The 20,347-nt window shown below is 32.7% G+C and overlaps 1 protein-coding gene across 8 annotated transcripts in view; it reads left to right on the top strand.

The window, feature by feature from the left end:
- The window catches only part of LOC105836957 (disks large homolog 5), a 34,639-nt gene extending 15,031 nt beyond the window's left edge, over positions 1–19,608 (top strand). For 6 of the 8 annotated variants that reach the window (XM_036289511.1, XM_012681360.3, XM_012681359.3 and 3 more), the window contains 10 exons: positions 394–745; positions 855–1,274; positions 3,051–4,112; positions 5,870–7,982; positions 10,085–10,356; positions 11,865–12,541; positions 13,784–14,034; positions 14,583–14,812; positions 15,997–16,216; positions 17,869–19,608. In XM_036289511.1, coding sequence (XP_036145404.1) covers positions 407–745; positions 855–1,274; positions 3,051–4,112; positions 5,870–7,982; positions 10,085–10,356; positions 11,865–12,541; positions 13,784–14,034; positions 14,583–14,812; positions 15,997–16,216; positions 17,869–17,975 — 5,691 coding nt within the window. In that variant the 5' untranslated portion in view covers positions 394–406 and the 3' untranslated portion in view covers positions 17,976–19,608. The remainder of the gene's footprint in view (positions 1–393; positions 746–854; positions 1,275–3,050; positions 4,113–5,869; positions 7,983–10,084; positions 10,357–11,864; positions 12,542–13,783; positions 14,035–14,582; positions 14,813–15,996; positions 16,217–17,868) is intronic. The other 2 variants (XM_036289508.1, XM_012681361.3) reach the window with 2 other exon arrangements.
- Positions 19,609–20,347: the final 739 nt, after the last annotated feature.

The raw sequence follows: 20,347 nt of genomic DNA, 5'->3' as shown, positions 1-20,347 counted from the left end.
TCTGTTCTTTTCAGATAAAAAGAGGAAGAAATATACGAGCAATGATGTAGGCAATTTTATCTTTATCTTTAAAGTTTAACATTTTTAATCGGCCCTAATTTCAGTTATTATTGTTGAAAACAGAAACTTTTTGCACAATTTATCTCTTTTCTATTTTCTTTAACGTAAAGAGAAAAAAGAAAAGGATGAATCATGCAACAAATTTATCTAAACAAGTTTTTTTTCCTTTCTCATGCCCCTATTTCACATTATTATTCACTTTCAGTTTCACAAAAATCTTTTTGTTTTCAATCATATGTATATACTCACGCATCTCATTTTTTCCGTGCTTAACTTTAGTTTCAGGCTAATTACATTTCCGATGCAAAGCTAAAAGAACTATGTAAAATCTAGGTGTGAGATTACTATGAAAGAATTGGAGTACTACCGGGGGCAACACATAGCAGTCATGAATCAGCTGGAAGCCACATCGCAAGAGAGCTCCTCATTACGAGCGAAATACAGTGATTTGGCGAACGACAAACAACGACTGGACCGGGAGGTCCAATCATTGCAAAAGGAGCTCTCGGAATTGCAGCGCATGCAAAACCAGGAGGTTCTCGTTACTGACGCCGCGGGCAATGATACTATGAATCAGCACTATCTGTCCGCGTTACGAAAATACGAGGCTGTTAAAGACGAATATGATTCTCTCAGGAAGCGATACGACGACCTGATAGCATCTCATTCTTCCGCCGTTAATAAGGCAAGTAGATAGTCGATAGTCGTGTTTTATTCCTGTACGCGAAGTTGTCGCGCATATTTTTCTGCGCAATAAAAGTTTATGCAAAATTGCCCATGTGATCGATCGACAGCTAGAGTTATCGCAAGAGGAGGCCAAGAGGCTGAAAAAGCAGTATGACACCGTTCTGGAGGAGCGTAACAATGCGATCCGTGAGCGCAACGGTCTGAAGCAACAGTGCACCGCCGCAATTCGCCAGTGGGACATCGCATTAAGGGAAAGAAACGAGTATCGCGAGGCGCTCACCAAGGTGCAGCAGCAACACGAGGAGGCAGTTAAAGAAATCAATCAGGCAATGATGATGCGAATGAAGGCTAGCAAGGATATGAAACGTCTTACAGAGGAACGTAATGCTGCTCTGCAGGAATATAGTCTGATTATGGGAGAACGGGATACAGTGCACAAAGAGATTGAGAAGCTAGGCGACGACCTCGCACAAGCGTACACAAAAGTTACACATCTGGAAACTGAAAATAAACAACTCGTCGACGAGGTAATAAGATAAGTAATCGTATAAAAATATGAAAAAATAATATCTACTTATAAATAATAATAAAAAAGATCAAAAAGGAACATATAATAAAAATCCTATTGTCATACTTGAAATGGAAGAAATTGTTTAGTAATTCGATAAACAGTCTGTTTATCTAAATTATAACTAGTTTTCAGAAAAACATGCTGTAATTACAATATTCATAATTAGAAGAATTGTTTGTAGACTGAGGTAATTTAAAAAAAAAAAGGGTAAACAATTCTGATATCACTCAATCTGTACTAGTATAAATAAAATAATGTTACTTATATCACATTTATTTTAATGTACATTAAATATATTGTATAAAATAACGTTTTTATTTATAATTAAATAATTATAATTGTATAAATAATGATTCTATTTATAATTAATTATAGTCATGTCTGTTACATATATAAATCAATAATTTAATAAAATTGAACTTTAATATTAAACTTAAAATTATTTTAAGCGTAGAGGTGACGCCTAATAAATCGATAACCATTTTAGAAGTCCATTTCTGTAAAAAGTTTTTTATTTATATTGAAAAAATTAATTTTGTATTAAATGTTATAAATAATTTATTAACCCTTATTATTTACACTGGGGTAGCATAACCCGGACGAATTTTAAAAGTTGCGGCATTTCCACCGATCTATTTCAGTTTTAGCAAAATATTTCTTGTGCTATAACTTCTTTGACTTTTTAACTGGAATATTCTTTTTTTTAGATTTTAAACTATTGATTTAAAAATTGGTTTAAAATTGGTGCATTTAAATCAGAAATGTACGCAAATAAAGATGCTGGGTTAGGTAAAGTGGAGTATGCGTAAATCGGGAGTTTGTGTGTGTGTGTGTGTGTGTGTGTGTGTGTGTGTGTGTGTGTGTGTGTGTGTGTGTGTGTGTGTGTGTGTGTCCAGATAGCACACAGATTCAAAAAGAATTCAATTTTATGTCATCAATTATGAATTCTTTTTGAGATGCAAAAAGAATTATTTTTATAAAAAAATATTCAAAAAGGATTCATAATTGGTGACATAATTGGTAACATACAATTAAGTTCTTTTTGAACTCTCTGTGCTATCTGGGTACTGAGGGTTAAATATTGATTATAGAAAGGAACTGATTAATTCTACGAAAATGTTACAAAAAAACACGTAATTTTGGCAATAATTTATTATCTGAATTAAAAATAGTCCAAAATATTTAAACTTGAATGTTTTTCCCGCAAACCTATTTGAACAGCTCGAATAATGTTCAAATCTTTTCTCTGCTCTAATTTCTTGTTTTATTCTTGCTTTTGATCGTGATAATCAAATTCATACCATGACATTTCAGTGATATCGACAACGACGCATTTTTCCGATGATTTATATTGAAGCGTTTAATATCGATGTTGTGTCATGAACAAGGTTGCAAAACCTGAAACAAATTATTGTACAACCAAGTTGGAAACTTTCAGAATTTGCGCCTGTCAGTTTGCGATTATCAGGATGCTTTTGTTACCAGTCGAGTCTGTCGCTGTCGATACCTATATAAGTTGCGTTTAACATAGTACTGAAAGGAAAGTGTCAAGATTAAAAAGAATGAATATAACCGTTATAACGGTTACACATTTACTTTTAAGCTAATTTACAAATCTTATTTTTATGAGCTACAGTAAAGAAATTTGAAAGCATTGTTATTGTAAAATTATATACATGTGTACATATATATATATATAATAAAGTTTCAAGTTGATACCGTTTATTTGCAGAAAAAAACACTGTCTTATCAAATTGAGACACTGAAAAGGGAAATTTCTTCCGCTTTGCAAGACAGAGACGAAGCCCTGAAGATGTGTAACGAGTTACGACAGAAATTTGGTGATTACTCTGAAGGTTCTAGCAGAGACCATAAGCATCGTTTGGAATTAAACTCACTTAGTCACGAACGCGATAGCGTTAGCAAGGAAGCTGAGAAGGAGACCAACACTCGGGATTATGCGACGCGAGACAAACAACGTATGGACAATTTGGAGCAAGCTAATTTGGAATTGGACAAACTCAGGAAATCCGTAGATACACTTCAAGCCGAACTTGAGGAGGCTCTTCAGGAGGCCGAAGTGTCGAAAAGGAGAAGGGACTGGGCTTTCAGCGAGCGCGACAAAATAGTACTAGAACGGGAGAGCATAAGAACCTTGTGTGACAGATTGCGGAAGGAACGCGATCGCGCGGTCTCCGAGCTGGCAGGTGCTCTACGCGACTCGGACGATATAAAAAAACAGCGAAATGAGGCGTCGAAGGAGCTGAAGGATCTGAAGGAGAAGATTGAATTCGGCGACCATGCACTGCGCACTAGTCAGGTGGCGCAAATCGACGATAGTAACGATTGGGAGATGATTCCGATTCATGTCGAGCCTGGCAGAATCTGCCTAGACTCGGATCGCGGCGATCTAGGATTGATTCTCGTTGGTGGTCGCGACAGTCCGTATTATCCAAACGACACCGGAGTTTATGTTGCGCAGGTGACACAAGGTAGCGCCCTCGACGGTAAATTACGGGTCAACGACTGCATTGTGCGTGTGAACAACGTCGATTGCACGTCTATGTCGACTCGCGTAATTCTGGAAACTTTGCGTTCGTCTACTGTGAATCCGGCAACACTACTCGTAAAGCGACGTCGGATAACCAGGCGATCATTACGAACTACGCAGCTGTCGGTTGGCACGGTGCCACATGGTATTACTCTAGAACTTGGAATCTACATCTCGAAAATATCGCCCGGAAGCCTAGCCGCCAAGGATGGAAATCTTGCCGTAGGAGACAGAGTATTAAATGTAAGTTACATGAAGAATTTTAATACATTATTTGCATAAATTATTAAATATTTTTAATAAAAGAAAAATGTATAGAGGAAAGGCGCCGATTTTGGAACACCACTTTGCTTTTTGAACTATATTTCTTAAATAATGGTTAGAAAAATATTTTGAAAACACGGATTCAAATTAGAAAGTATCTTCTATCAAATAATATAGTAATTTTTATAATACTATTTTAATAATTAATGTTTTCATGACACACGTCAAAAAGGATATCTGACGTGAAATGGGCGCCTAATTTGGAACTCGTATGATCAAAGTATTAATGTTATATTTTATTAATTTATACATCTTACTTAAATTATGTAGTTCTATAGATTCTATATTATTCGATTAGGTTCACCTAAGAAACATGTTTTTTAACAGGCACGTTTTTTTTATTCGTTTATTGTCTCTTAATGTAAATCGTAAAATCTCATTTTGAAACACTTAGGTTATTATACATATTAAAGTTACGGTTACGACGTAGTAACAGTCATAAGTAAGATTACTAGATCTCTGATCTCACGGAGTGTTCCAATTTGCGCACACTCGGCAACTTTATGTTTAAAACTGCATTACGAAATAAATCTAAGAGAGAAAAATAAAAAGGAACAGTTTTAGGAAACTATAAACACATGTGAAATGATGGTAATGTTATTGATAGTACACTCACTATTGTTTAAACTTTGTAATTTGCATGAGAAAATTGTGCAAATAAAACCCTCGCTTTTAACGAATTCATTTTTAGCAGATTTTAGAAAAGGGCATGAATGTCTGAAATGTGGGTTTTTATTTCTTTAATTAATCAAACGGATCATGTTTTTATCGGTATTCTACGGTGCGATGTTTAGTTTCTGAAAAATAAGGCGGTTTCAATTTAAGGAACTGTTCTAAATTCGGTGCCCTTTCCTCTACTGTACCCCATAAATGGCCAATCTTTAACTTTTTGGAGCTTTTTTGTCGTACTAATTAAAAAAAATTTTTTTAATTAGTAAATATTGTGTTAAAATTACTTTTTGTTTATTACCGTTTTAAAAATTTTCTTTTTCTTTTTCTTTTCTTTTTTTTTCTTTTCTCTCTCTCTCTCTCTCTCTCTCTCTCTCTCTCTCTCTTTTTTTTTTTTTTTTTTTTTTTTTTTTTTTTTTTATAAATAAATCCATTTGATCTCTGCATTTATCAATCCATGAATTATAATGGCAATAATTCTCGATTTCTTAGTGAATTGAAATTAAAAACTGATAATTAAACGTAATTATAATTAGAACACTTACAGCTATTGTCGAAACTAGAATTACTTTGAAAAACTTCTAGTACCAAGATCGGAAATTATAATCACTGATGAATCAAAAAAGTCAAATGGATTTATTATTAATTACTTTATATTTTTTATTTTAAAAAATAGAAATTTTTTAAATAATAACAAATAAAAGACAAAAAGAAAATTAAAAAAAAATAATTTACAAAGATTCAGAAAAATTCCCTTAAACTATAAAATAAATTATAATACATGTGAAATAAATTTTTCTTTTTTTAGAGAATTTACCTTTAAAATTATAGTAGCCAACATCTAGTTTAAAGAATTTTACTAAAATTTGAGTGAAATTTAATTATTTTATATTATAAATAGTTTGGGATTGAATTTTATTAATAATTTTTTTATAAAAATAAAATTCTCTTTGCATATATTTCAATATCTTTTTAGTTATAATAACTTTCTGTTTTCACTTTTACAGATTAATAGTAAACCCATGGATAACTTAACGGCGCATGAAGCAATGACCATTCTAAACGACGATACTGTAGACGTATTGACAATTACAACGTTGAAGGGTATTCCTGTACCATCAGCCGCCAGCTCGGAGACGGTGGCGATAGACGGTAGTTTCGTGGAGAAGCAAAAGATGGTAAACAGCTGCTCACAAACCGAACAGGAAAGAATGATGCTGAAAGCCTCGTCGGACGATTACGAACGACGATACCTGTCGACGAACTTTGCCGATCGTAACGTTTACAAGGCGGCGAAGTCCGTGAGCGGCGAGAAATCAAGTGGGATCAGCAACGCCTGGGACAATTTCCGGGAGAAAATTGACATAGTGCGTGGCCGCAAGCACAGCAAGGAACGCGACGAGAGCAAAAAGAAGAGTCATCGCAACTCTAGTCCGAATACGTACGAGCAAGAGCAAGATGCGATAGCAGAATTAGACTCAGTGATTGACAGCTATCACAAGAAGGCGAGCAACAGCAATAATGGTGTTCTAAAGCGCAGCAAACGTCGCGGTGCTGAGAAGATGGAGAAGAATGGCGGCACGTGGCCGAAGGCGCGCGGTGGACCTCTCATACAAAATGGGACCGGTACTATATTGCACCCGCGCAAGAAAGAACGTTTCCCCCTCAATGCATTCCTGCATCCTGCACAAAAATACGATAACTATAATTATAACCGTATCTCAAACCCTATCCCTTTCACCAACTTTTCCAATGTGAATAATCGTCATACCGTTTACAAAGCAGTGGAGACCCCGCTACCGAGCTTCACCAAGACTACCGGGCAGCTCTTTAGCCAGAAGCCACCGTCGTTCGCGCCGGCAGTGCAGTTCAAGGACATCCCGATCGACGGCGGCGGTAAGAAACCGCCGTCGACGGAGTTCGAGAGCAGCGCGTCAGAGACCGGGCGGCTCGGTTCTACACTTGCGCCGTCCGAGACCAGCATTGATTTCTCGGTCAAGTCCGGCAGCGGCGGCGGCGGCGGCGGCGCCGGCCGCGACGTCGACTCGTACTACGCGAATAAGCGGTCGCAAAAGTACACCGGCGGCAGCGGTAGCGACACGCAAGTGACCACGGACACGCTGCAACACAATCGCGTACACTCGCAGCTCTACTCCTCGGGCATCGGCGGCTCGTCCACGTCCGCCGCGTCGACCACCAGCGGGCCGACGTCGCGACAGCAAATGGCGCCCGGTAACTTTCCGTTTCCCACACATCACACGCAACCGTACACCACTGTACCAACGTCGCACCACCTGCATCACCTGCATCCGCATCCATCTACCACGCAGCACCAGAATTCCTTGCCTTCGCGTTACCCTTCGCCGCCGTCGCTGCCATCCGCTCAATCAGGCGAGTCCATAGGTCTGCCCGACATGCGCACCTATTGTTTCGAGCCCCCGTATAGCCCTGGACCCACGCAAACAACTACCACCTTCGGCGGTCACCTACACACACCCTCTGTAGATCTGCACTATCACAAACCACGCGCGTTGCCACTTGGTATACCTTGCGACACATCTGTTTACGGGCACGGATACGAGGGCGGCACATTACCGGGTCGAAAGGAGGACCAGCGCATTCGTATACCATCCAACACCAGTGTCACGTCCAAGAGTAGCGTTGGTAAATTGTCCACTGGCAGCATAGAGAGAACCTCCGAGCGCGGCAGTCCGATGCCGACGTTCCACGTGGAAGTGTTGAGCCCGGGCACGGGCAGCAGCAGCGGAATCGGCAGCAGTGGTGGCACCGTGAGAGGTAGCGGCGGCGGTAACAAACGCGCAAGCATGCCAGACTACTGTTACTCGCAGCCGCGCCCGGCACCCGGCGAACTCCGCAGGGTCCACATAGACAAGTCCGTGGAACCGCTGGGAATACAGATCTCGTGCCTGGAAAGCGGCGGCGTGTTTGTTTCTACCGTATACGAACACAGCTTGGCATCACAGGTCGGCCTGCAGATCGGCGACCAGTTGTTGGAAGTTTGCGGTATAAATATGCGAAGCGCAACTTATCAGCTAGCCGCCAATGTTCTACGTCAGTGTGGTAATTCAATAACAATGCTGGTGCAGTACAGCCCGGACAGTGAGTAGATCCTTTTTGCACAAGCAAACAATGTGATCCTTAAAAACGCACTTTTAAAATCTGTAGCATGTTTCTTTTTTCAAACAGCATGACTTACGCGTTTCCTTTCTCGTTCCTATCGATGTTTTTTAATGTCCTAGACAAATTTAAAAAAAAATTTAATGGAAAATTTGATGTAGTTTTGATAAACTCAACGTTTTCTTAACCCTAGGTAAACACCTATGGGTCTGTGTGACCCGAGAGTTTTTTCAAAGCTCTGTCATTTTTGTTATTAAATTTTTATTAAACATTATTAAACATTTTATTAAATATTGTTATTAAACAATGAAGTTCTCGGATCTCACAGATCTATAGATTCTATAGGAATCTACATAAAATATTCAAAATATAGGTGTCTAGGGTTAAATTTGATGAAATTTTAATAAAGTGCAAATTTATAAAAAACCAGCAGGGATCGCTTATTGTTGCCAGTAATTAAATCCAAAGAAAAACAACTGTAATCGACTGACTGTCTAAATTTCTTTATTAAGTTAAATAATTACGACGTTTTGATCATGGGATTTGGTCCTTCTCAAGTGATTACAAATTAATTAATAGTGAGACTACAATCGTTAAAAAATCCGTGACAGCGAATTTACAAACAATTCTAAAATTACAAAGGGCACAAATATAAAAAAAATATGAAAAGAACGCCATAAAAAATAATTCGTTAGGACTTACGTGTTTCATTGTCAATCAATGGTGAAACGATAAATATAATAAAGACAAATTAAATTCATTTAAACCGAGAAGTCAAAACAAGATTATATTTGTCGTCAAGCGTGTATGAGCGCAAACAAGCGTCTGAATATTTCTGTACATAGGTACACGCAGCATACGTGGGGCAAGCGGAACGTCATCTCGAGACGCAGATTAAGAAACACATGAACGATATAAGGAAACATGAAAGTGACCATTCAGTAGTCAGTAAACATTGTTTAACAATCAACCACGAGTTTTATTGGCAATTCCCGTGCATTTTACATTGCAAAAATAATAGAAGAAAAAGAGAGATTGCCGAAATGTTCTTCATAAAGAATTCCAATATCATAAAGTTAAAAAAAAACGCTGAAAATTTAGACAGTGTTTATAATAAAGGCCACGTAATGTTTAATTTTAGCATTCGGTAAAAGCCATTGCACGTACATTTCTGTAACTGTTACCGTAAAAAATTGAACAATACGGTTGGTCAATTCGGTCGGTTACGACTTATATGATTGGTCGAGATCTTACGGTTACGATTACGAAAATGTACATGCAATGTCCTTAATGTACCTATGTACAGAAATATTCAAACGCTTGTTTGCGATCATACATGGTTGATGACAAGTACCTATAATTTCGTTTTGACTTCGATTTAAATGAATTTGACTTGTCTTTATTATATTTATCGTTTTACTATTGATTGACAATGAGACACGTAAGTCCTAACGAATTACTTTTTATGGCAAATTATTCTTTTTATATTTTTTTTATATTTGTGCCCTTTGTAATTTTAGAATTGTTTGTAAATTTGCTTCTTCAGACTTTTTAACGTTAATTCTAATCTTGCAATTAATTAATTTGTAATTACTTGAGAAGGACCAAATCCCATGGTCGAAATTTTTAATTATTTAACTTAATAAAGGAATTTAGCCAATCAGTCGACTACGTAGTTGTTTTTCTTTGCAAATTTATAATTTGCTGAAAGACGACATGCTACATTTAATGAAAAACAGGTGATATTTTAATGAAAATTTAATAAAAACATAATAAACTTTCAAAGAAAAACTTATTTACTATTTAATGAAAAAGGAAATTATATTGAAATTATATTGTAATAAATGTTTAATGAAATTTTAACGAAATCGATCAAAATGTTTTATAATGAACATCAAGATTAATAAAATATTATTAAAATTTCATCAAAATATTATTAAAAATTAAATTTTTTCACTAAGATAATGACAAAAGTTTGACAAGTTTTTTAATTGTAATTTTTAGGATTTTTTTTAACATTAAATTATTGAAGTAAAGTTTTAAATTTTATATTAGATTTAAAAACTTATATTTTTCTTCGCAAGAATATACTGAATTAGAAGGCTCAGCGTCTTCGAGTTCATCGGAAGCTGGCGATGGAGCCGCAACTGGGAGTCGCAGCGGCTCGCCGACACCGTGCAACAGTCCGGAAGCTCCTCGAAAGAGTACGGTAGAAACACTGGAACCTGCTGAGCCGGAACGCGATGCCACTATTACTATCACCACCACTGCTCCCACCGTCACCACAACTGCCGCCGCTCCCACCATGAGTACGCTACGTGTCGAACGGGATATGCGGCCATCCGCCTCATTGGAGGTACACCCAAAAAAATGTTTTGTTGATTTAAACAAATTTTTTTATGTCATAACCAAAATGAATTGATAGTTTTTATATCTGCTAAAATTTTGGCTGCTACATATAGAATTTGTAAATTCTGCTTCTGTCAGTTAGATTAAGTGCAATACATATACATCAAAGCATGTGCTAATCATTTATCTATCTCAGTCAATTTTTATATATATCTAGTTTTTGTTGAAGATGTAAGATTTCTTTTAGTGTAAGACTAGAATTGAAAATAATCAGAAGAAACAGTTTTTCCTTTCAGTCCTAAAAGTTTTTTACTTAGATATCAAAGTATTTATTATCGAGAAAAACTTGAATTTTTTTAAGAATTTATTTTTTATTCTTCATAGAAATTATAGATTTCCGTGGAATTTTATTGATTTTCGAGAAAATTGTTGGAATTTTATTTTTAAATTGTATCTCTATCTGACAAAATTATTTTAATAATTTTTATTTTTACTGTAAAATTAATTAAAAATAAAATATGGCACACATTTATTCTCTTCTAACTCTTGTAACTGTGCAAATTTTTATTTTTAAAAAATTGTAACAATAAAAGATAAAGAAAATACATCATTTTAAATTGGCGTTCAGCTTTCGAATTTCTAATAAGTTAAATCCATATTGTTGATAGATAAATGTGCCTTGTATAATTTATATTATGTCTTTTGGTACTATTTTAAATTTAAAATATTCAAAGTTTAAGTGGCTTTTCTTTTATGATTGCATAATTAAGAAATATTAAAAGAGACAGAATGAAATTAATTTATTTTAAACAAATTTTTTTTACTTTTACCTAGAACTTCGAGTAAAATTCCTGGAAAATCTGGGAATTTGATTACAAAGTTTAAGTAAATTTTGACATATATTTTCTTCTAATATTTTAATTATTATTCTAGAATTCAGTTTTTACATTTATTCAAAAAATGCATAAAGATTAAATGATTAAAATAGTACAATGACATAACTATGGATATACTCACAATTAGATTATTCTTAAGAGAAAACAACTGAATTCAAAGTTGAATAAATATATCTTTTTTGAGTTTATATAAAAATAAAATAGTATAATAAAAAGGAATATAATAAAGAACTGAAATAAAAGTTAAATTCCTTTATTAATGAAAGGACATTTATATATAACATTTTTTTCTCAAATGTCTTGTTTTTGACATATTTTACTACCAATACTTTTTGTAAAACAATCTCTAATATTTACATTATTTTGAAAATATATATATAATACATCCTAAAAATTACAATTAAATGTATACACAAGTCTCATTAATTTATTAAACACTGCAGTAACGAAGGAATAATAGAAAGAAATAATATAAAATGTTAATATTAAACATTTTAATGATAAATATTAAGAAAAATAAATTTTCTATCTTTTTGTCAGTATTTTTGTAAAAAAAACAGCTTTCTAATAAAGGCTAATTTTTTATTCCAAAGTAAAAAATATCTTTTTTAATCTTTAGGTGAGAAGTACGCAAGACCGCGAAGGCCTTCGCGAAATGAGACCCTCCGCGTCACTGGACACGTCGTTCAATATCCGCAAACCGGAATTGCGCAGCGCTGCCACGCTAGACCGATTGACTCGAGCGCAGATGCAACGGCAGAACGCAATGAGAAGTCCCACGCAGGAGGACCAGAACCGAAAACCGCCACCGACCGGCGAGCCCCGATATCTACTGATCGAGACCAGAAAATGCTCGAATCTCGGCATATCGCTAGTAGGTGGAAACGGTGTCGGTATTTTTGTGCATTCCGTTCAGCCAGGCTGTCTCGCCGAGGAGGCTGGTCTATTCGCTGGCGATAGGATCTTGGAGTACAATGGCGTGGATCTAAGACAAGCAACCGCCGAACAAGCGGCGCTTGAACTAGCCCGACCGGCGGACAAGGTGACATTAGTTGCTCAGTATATGCCGGAGCGATATAACGAGGTAAAAGACAAGCCAGGCGACAGTTTCTATGTGAAAGCGCTATTTGATCGAACCGGCGAGGTGGGTGACAGCCTGCAGTTGCGATTCAGCAAGGATGACATCTTATATGTGGATAATACCATGTTCAATGGCACGCCGGGCCACTGGCGCGCCTGGATAGTCGATCAGACCGGTCGTAGACAGACTTGCGGGATAATTCCCAGCAAATTTAAGTAAGTTACATTTGCCGCGAATAATAATAAGAATATTTAAGACAGTTTTTTAGCCTTTTCATAATTAATTCTTAGTAATCACTTCCGAAAAATTCTATAATAGTCACATGGGATCATTTTGACCCCAATAACTTTGAACTGCTTGCTGCACCAAAAGTATGTGTCCTATCGATAACTAAAAATTCCTAGACATGATTTATACATTGAAGAACACGTTTTTTTAATTTAAATTAATTTTTGTGTTTGAAATATTGAGAAAAATTCTTTAAAAAAAGACTTTCCAAAAATTCATAATTCTTTCAATTTTTTATAATATGCTTTTCATGCTTTTGAGAGTTTAGTACTCGTAATATCGATGTGAAAAATTGTTGGGGTCAGCTAGGGCTGATTACTAAGAGAATCAAATTTAGAGAATAAATTATTTTATTAATTCATTGGCATTTCTGATTTTTGTAAACTTATTTACTATATAGTTTTTTAAACTTTTTAAAATAGCATTAAGTTGTATGAGAAAAATTTTAAATAATTTTGCTTAACTCTTCGTTGATACACCTCTTTTTTTTTATCAACTTTGACACACTGGATGGCTCACACCCAGAACAATTTTTTAACAACTGCATTCTCATATAAAGCATTCAATCGTTATAAGAAAAATCATAGATCAATTTCAAGGTTTCTACAATGTGTTGCAATAGTTTTTTTTTTGCAATGAAATCTTATAGTTTTTGTTAAGAAATTCGTGCTTATAACATGTCGAGAAAAAATGAGAAAAATCTTTAAAAAATTGTAATTTTCATAGATTTTAATATTACATGCTAAAAAATTTACAAAGCTATTTAGATAACATATTTTAAGAAAAAAAATTTTTTGTGGGCTTTGAAAAAAGATATTTATATTGCATATGGAAGGTAGGCTGTTTCGATAAATAAGAAACCAGAAAAGAAAAAGGAAAAGGTATAGAACGTCAAAATTACCGTATGGGTGGTTCACATTCAGAGTGTCAATGAAGGGTTAAATATATTGCTTAAGTATATTGTCAAAATTTTACTATTTATTATTTTGAAGATGTCAAAAATTCTTTTATTAAAAAGATACATGTAAATAACAAATTATATGGATTTTTCTTTATTTTTTTAAAGTAAAAATTTCTTAATTATTGGAGAACCTTCTTAAAATAGAGAATTGATAAAATATCTTAATTAGCATCATTAAAATTGTTGATATATATGTATATATATTTAGGGTTGAAGAAGAATTGCTGTTACGACGGTCTCTGGGTGATTTGGAACAAGATACTGGCAAGCGCAGTGATACTAGAGCAAGGAGGAGTTTCTTCCGTCGGAAAAAGCAACAACAACGGTCGTCTAGCAGTAGAGATAGTTGCAAAGAATTGTCACATCTTACAGGAGTCAATTTGGGATGGTATAGCGATAGTGGGACGTTAAACGAGGATACTCTTCCAGCGAGCTATCAGCGCGTCGAGAGACTCGATTGTATGTTATATTGCTAAATATAATAGATTTTTCTGATTAGAAAAATATCTTTTTTTCAAAACTTTTAATCTTATTTTCAATAGTTGCACGATATTGTTCGTATATGTTATCCCTACGGTGCCTGATTTCATTTTGTACATATATTATAAATTTTGTATATTAAGCAAATATGATCATAAAGTGACAGCAATTGCCGACAGTGACATACTAAAAATACTTTTTTTTTATGAACTCTATCATTTACCCTCATATTTTTGTGCGTACTTAAATTCTGTAAAAGAATTTTACATTCTAAAAAGTCAACTAAATATATAATTAAAATAAAAAATGTGTCGATAAAACAAACTGCTTTAGGATTTCTTTAATAAAAATTTTTTTTTTCCAGCAAACAGAATATTGCAGCAACATTGTGGCAATTTTGTAATATTGACGTTAATTTAAAGATAATTGTTAATATTTAATTCATAAACATTTTAAACTCTTTGACATTGTTTACAGTGTTTCTTTATACTTTATACAAGATACTTTTTATTTATTTTCAATAACAGATCCCACTCTGAGACCAGTATTAATCATCGGTCCGCTCAGCGAATGCGTGGTAACGAAACTTTTGCAAGAATATCCGGGTCAATTCACCAGATGTCTAGCAGAAGCTATGCATTGCTCGCAGTCGACTTTGGAGCAAGGGTTACGCGATTCACTCTATGTGGATTATAGAAAAAAGGGCAGTTACTTCGAATGCACAACAGTGCAAGCCGTTAAAGACATATGTGAGAAGGTGAATTATCACTGACTACATAACAATCAATAACATAATGAGTAAGAATAACTTATCAGAGCTGGAACTAGACATTTCTGTGGCTGAAGTAAAAGAAAGAAGCACTCTTTAGTAACATTTTTCTTTTACAATATATAAAATATAATAAAAAATAATATTAAGCCTTTGGCACACGATACGATTTTTCATGCTAGATCGCATACGAGGCGTCTTACTACGTATACTCATTGGCTTACGATTGGTGACATAATCATCCAAGCTAATCAGGATACGTATTAAGATGCTTCGTATGCGATCTAGCATGAAAAATCGTATCGTGTGCCGAAGACTTTAATTAGTGATATATTTAATATGTTAATATTATTAATATTAGGAACAAATAATATTAAGAATCCAACGCTAGATATATGTGCGAAATAATTTTAATAAATTTTGAATTCAAACGTTTTGAATCGGCTATTGAATCATGTTTAATGTGTCTTACAAATTAATACAATCGTAGTAATTCTATGAAAATAGACATACATCTTATATTTAAAATCCTCGATGTTAACAGACCTTTAGTGAAAATGCTAAAAAAGGAAAACAATTTTCTTTCATTTATAACATTTATTTGAAAACAATTGCACATACACATTTCTTGATACTTATCAAGAAATGTACAAAATAAAAATCTCTTATATACTCTTATATATGGTAACAAAATTCCACTGCGTGCATATTTGAAACAAAATTAATCAACAATTTTGCCTTCATGATAAAATAAAATTAGAGGAAAAAAGAAAACTTTAATATTTCGTATTTTGTCATGTAACTAGAGTTTAGTTATTTATTAACTGTCAAGGGAAAAACATAGTTTTTGGCATATCTTACAAGTGTACTAAAACGAGCTAAAGTGTTATTTTACTAAAATATCTTTTTATTTAAAAATCGCATGCAGAAATTCTCAGCATATTTCTCGTTTATAACGTTGAATTCAAATGGCTGTGGCGAGTCTTTAGGAACCTTAATATTAACTTACTATTATTTATTTGTAAGTAAGTGTCTCGTTTGCTTTCGGCTCTGTAACAACTTATTGTAATATTGTTGTAGATAATATTTTATATTAGATAATAATATCAAGAAATAGTTGATATCATGTAATAAAATGTGCTAATAATAATTTATGTTATATTCCATTATAGAATACTCACTGCATTTTGGACGTATCAATGGCTTCCATCGAAAGGCTTCACAGACATCAAATTTATCCTATCGTCCTATTACTCAAATTCAAAGATAGGACGCAAATTAAGGAGGTAAAAGATTCCAGATATCCGAGCGATAAAATTAGTACAAAGGCTGCAAAAGAGATGTTTGAACAGGCGCTCAAAATAGAAGCGGAATACAAGCATTATATCTCCGGTAAGCGAATAATGTTTATAATTTTATTTGTCTACACAACAAATATACATTTATTAATGTTTTTAGCTATAGAATTATTTTTCAAATAGAATTATTTTTCATTTTTGAGCAATGGTTTTTTCGATTTTTTTTTTTTTTTTTTTGTTATTTTTTCCTCCCCTTTTTTAAGATAATGTTGCTTTTATTGTTTTCTATGTTAATGATTTATAAGATTTCTTTCACATTTAAGAAATCTTATAAATAAGCAATTTATTTAAAAAATCTTTCATAATTATCACAGTCATGCTTTTTTATTTTTTGAAAAAATAAAATAAGAGTTCTTTTCTTCTTTCTTTTATTTTTTGAAAACTTAAAAACACATTAATATCTGATAATTATTTTTTTCGTATTTTTTGAAAAACTTTGTTTCCTCGATTTTACTTTCCTGTAAAATTAAAATATCATAAAATATTATGATATAAAGTGATAAATGAATTAAGATTAAATTATTATGTTTGTTTCAATACAATAACGAGCAAAAAATATACAACTTTATTTTATCCACATAATTATTTCGGAATACTAAACATTCTTCAGCAGTATAATAAATTTTATACATTTTTGTGATATGCGATATAGTATTATATTTTATTTTATATGTTACTTACTATAAATTTATATTAAATATAAAATTTATATAATTATATAAATATAATATTTATATAATTATTAGTACAATTTATATCAATATAATATTTATTTATTAAATATTATTAAATATTACAATTAAAGGCTGACAAGTAGTTCAATAGTATAGACATAAATATATAAAAGGAAAAAATTAATAAAATGTATATTTTTTGAAAGAAAGGAATAGCATTTGTAATAATCTTTTTTATTTTATCTCCCACAATAAAATTTTTTTAGTAAAAATAAAATATTTTAAAAAATAAATTTTTTATTTTGTTTTTGAATAACATTCAAAACATATTAGTCTATTTAGAAAATAAATATAAAAATTTTGAATTATTCTCTTTATTAAAAATGAATAACCTAATTAGACATTATCTCAAACATTGGAAACTTGATTTGAATCTTAAATGATTTTTTAAATAATTAAATATAATGTTAAATAATGTAAATTATTAAATATATAAATAATATAATAGTTGTGATATCTAATTGTACTTAATTTCACTTGAATTCTTAAGAAGTCTACTTATTATTATGAGTGGGTTTCGGTTGCCTACAGCTTTGTTTGTACACAAATTTTGCAGAAATTTTCGATTGTCAACATTCCCAATTGCCTACAGCTTCGTTTGCATACATGAAAACAATTAAAGTGCAAAAATACGATTGCACACATGACATTGCACACATGCACATTGCACACATGACAATATTGCGCACATACGCATTGTACACATTGCACACATGCATATTGCACCCATAATACTATTGCACTCATACACATCAAAACGACGTTCACGTTAACCTTATTATTATAACATTTTGTTAAAAATAAAATTAATTTTTTTTTAATTTTGAAAACGCATTTAAAATTGAATTTTTAGTATTCAAGATTACTAACAGTATTGGATGCTATTAGTAATTGAGCTATTTATTGTATGTTTTGCAACATAGGTTTTTTTAATACGTTAACTGTATTTCAGCCGTGATTCCGGCGGGTGTGAGTGTAGCGTACATATGCACGCAGGTGAAAGCCTCAGTGGATGAAGAGCAAAGCAAAGCGCTGTGGATTCCTAGAGGGGGTCCCTGACACAAAAGGGGGGGTCCCCACAAACCACAGTGGAAGTCAATCTAAATTCCACCAGGGGGCCCTTACGTCGTGCACATATGCAAAAATTGCTGTGCAAAATAAATTCTTTTATTTATGGTCTCTTTATTTCTTTATTGATCAGAAGATGTACAATCTTATCTTTTTTTTATTTGTATGTGTTTAACGAGGAATCACTCAATTTGGTTGTGATAAAGACGAAATCTTGTGAAGAAAATATTTTTATCGTATTTACTCATTAAATTGTCATAAAATAGGTACGTACCAATATTTTATTGTTATTATTATCGAAAACTAAATTATTTCGCTGATTCGTAGTTGCATAAGGTTCTTTTCGCATTTATCCGCATTATATATCAACATATAGCTAATCTGTGATCACTAAATCTATAAAAATCTGAGTGGAGCAGGATGTTTACTCTCGAGGAAAACTGGGAAAACCTGGAATTTTTAGAAGGTTTTTTATCCTTCAAAATCATGGTTTTTATAGGATTTTATTGATACTAAAAAAATTTGGAAATTGTAAATTATCTTAAATTTGATTTCTATTTCTATTTTAACAGAATTGTTTCTTTTTTTTATTTTTCTCGTAATTGATAAATTTTTCCTTACAAAATGTTGATGATTGATGTTTATTTATGTATATTTTTGTACAACTCGCGAATTTTTATTTAAAGAAAGATAATACAAGGTTCTAAATTGTTGCAAATTTAATCATTTTTGGAATTCTATACTTCTATGGCCCGTTTCTATCAACGTAGGTTAACTTTAATCTCGGTTTAATTTACTTGTTATCTCATTCTAGTTCCAAAAATTAGAAAGAGGTAAAGAGTAAGTTAAACCGGGGGCTAAAATTAATCTACGTTGGTAGAAATGGGCTTATATCAGCTAAATCTGTATATCGCAGATTATTATATGCTTTAGTTTATATTATTTATTTTCAATATTTTCTTAAATTTTATATTTAAAACTCAAGTTTTTGTAAGTATATGATTATTAAAAAGCGTATAATAAAAAAACTAAATTATATAGTAAATTAATATAAAATAAAATTTAAATGCAATAATAAACTCTTTAATCTGGAGTTTTGAAGAAAATCTAGTTTGAATAAAAACTTCGAAAAATCTAGGGGAATTTTCTCAAGGAATTCCTTCACAAGATTGAGTGAACACTTATAGAAACAACAAAGTAAATTTATCTTTGAGAGAATGATTTTTCTCTTGTCTTTTTGGAATTGACTTTTGTGATGAATATTACAAGTGAAATATTGTGAACTTGGTGCTTGCCTTTCTAAGTATTTACTTGCTCTAAGTATTTACTTGCTCATTATTGATTGGCTAAAGATCGCAAACAATTCGTGTTCAATAGTCATTTTGATTCAATTTTCGAAGCGTTAGATCAAACAGTGCAACAGGAAATGCAGCTGAAATAAAGATAAGACTAACAATTCGTGTGAGACCATAAATGAACTGTTACACTCATTGTGTTATGGCCCGTTATAAAATTGGTGGATTACAGTATTGACTGTTAGTAAAAATAAGTTATGGTCATTAATGGCAATTAATTAACCCTTCAGACCAAATTAGTGAAAAGTTGGTTATTTTAAGTAGCAAAATTATGTACAAAAAATATTAATATACGTATATAAAAAATAATATTAACCCTCAGAGTACACATCTTATTATTGCCTTTATGCACATTTGGGTTAACAATGTAAAAGTATTGATTTGAATTTTTTTTCCGAAATCTTGCACAATAAGGAAAAAGAATATCCTAAGGAGACTCTAACCCAGTGTGTACTCTGAAGATTAATATTAGTATTACATATGTAAAGAAAGTTTGTATGTAATTTATTTGCACAAGTTTCTATTTTTATTAGTTTTTAATTAGTACTATTATTCAAGCTTGATATTTTATATTATTTTTAAATTATGTAATTGTTGAAACGTTTTATTAACTACGTAATATAATGTATCACGGTTTGAAGGGTTAAAGAATAATTAACCCAAGAAGATAAAACTGAATTTATTTATCTTCAAAGGCAAAAGCGGGGTGAAACGTTACCGCAAACTGCTTTAGTGTCTGAATCCTATCGGCAGTAAATTAATAATTAAGCTTAGTGTCTTTTTTTAGTTATTTTTTTTAATGAAAAAAGCAATGTATATAAATAACAATGGTGTTTTTGTCAAAGAAATATTAAAAAATCCATTTTTTTTAACAAAAAATGTGCGAAGATGACTTAGTTTGAATTTCTCGAAGTAATAATGCACTCCGCATTTGTCACCTAGGGTTAAGTTAGGAAAATAACGAGACGAAAACATCAATGTGAAGAAGATATGGAATTGACGCGAGTA

The sequence above is a fragment of the Monomorium pharaonis genome, chromosome 7 (assembly GCF_013373865.1).
Source record: "Monomorium pharaonis isolate MP-MQ-018 chromosome 7, ASM1337386v2, whole genome shotgun sequence".
In the NCBI taxonomy this organism is placed as follows: Eukaryota; Metazoa; Arthropoda; class Insecta; order Hymenoptera; family Formicidae; genus Monomorium; species Monomorium pharaonis.
This window is presented reverse-complemented; position numbering and strand designations above follow the sequence as displayed.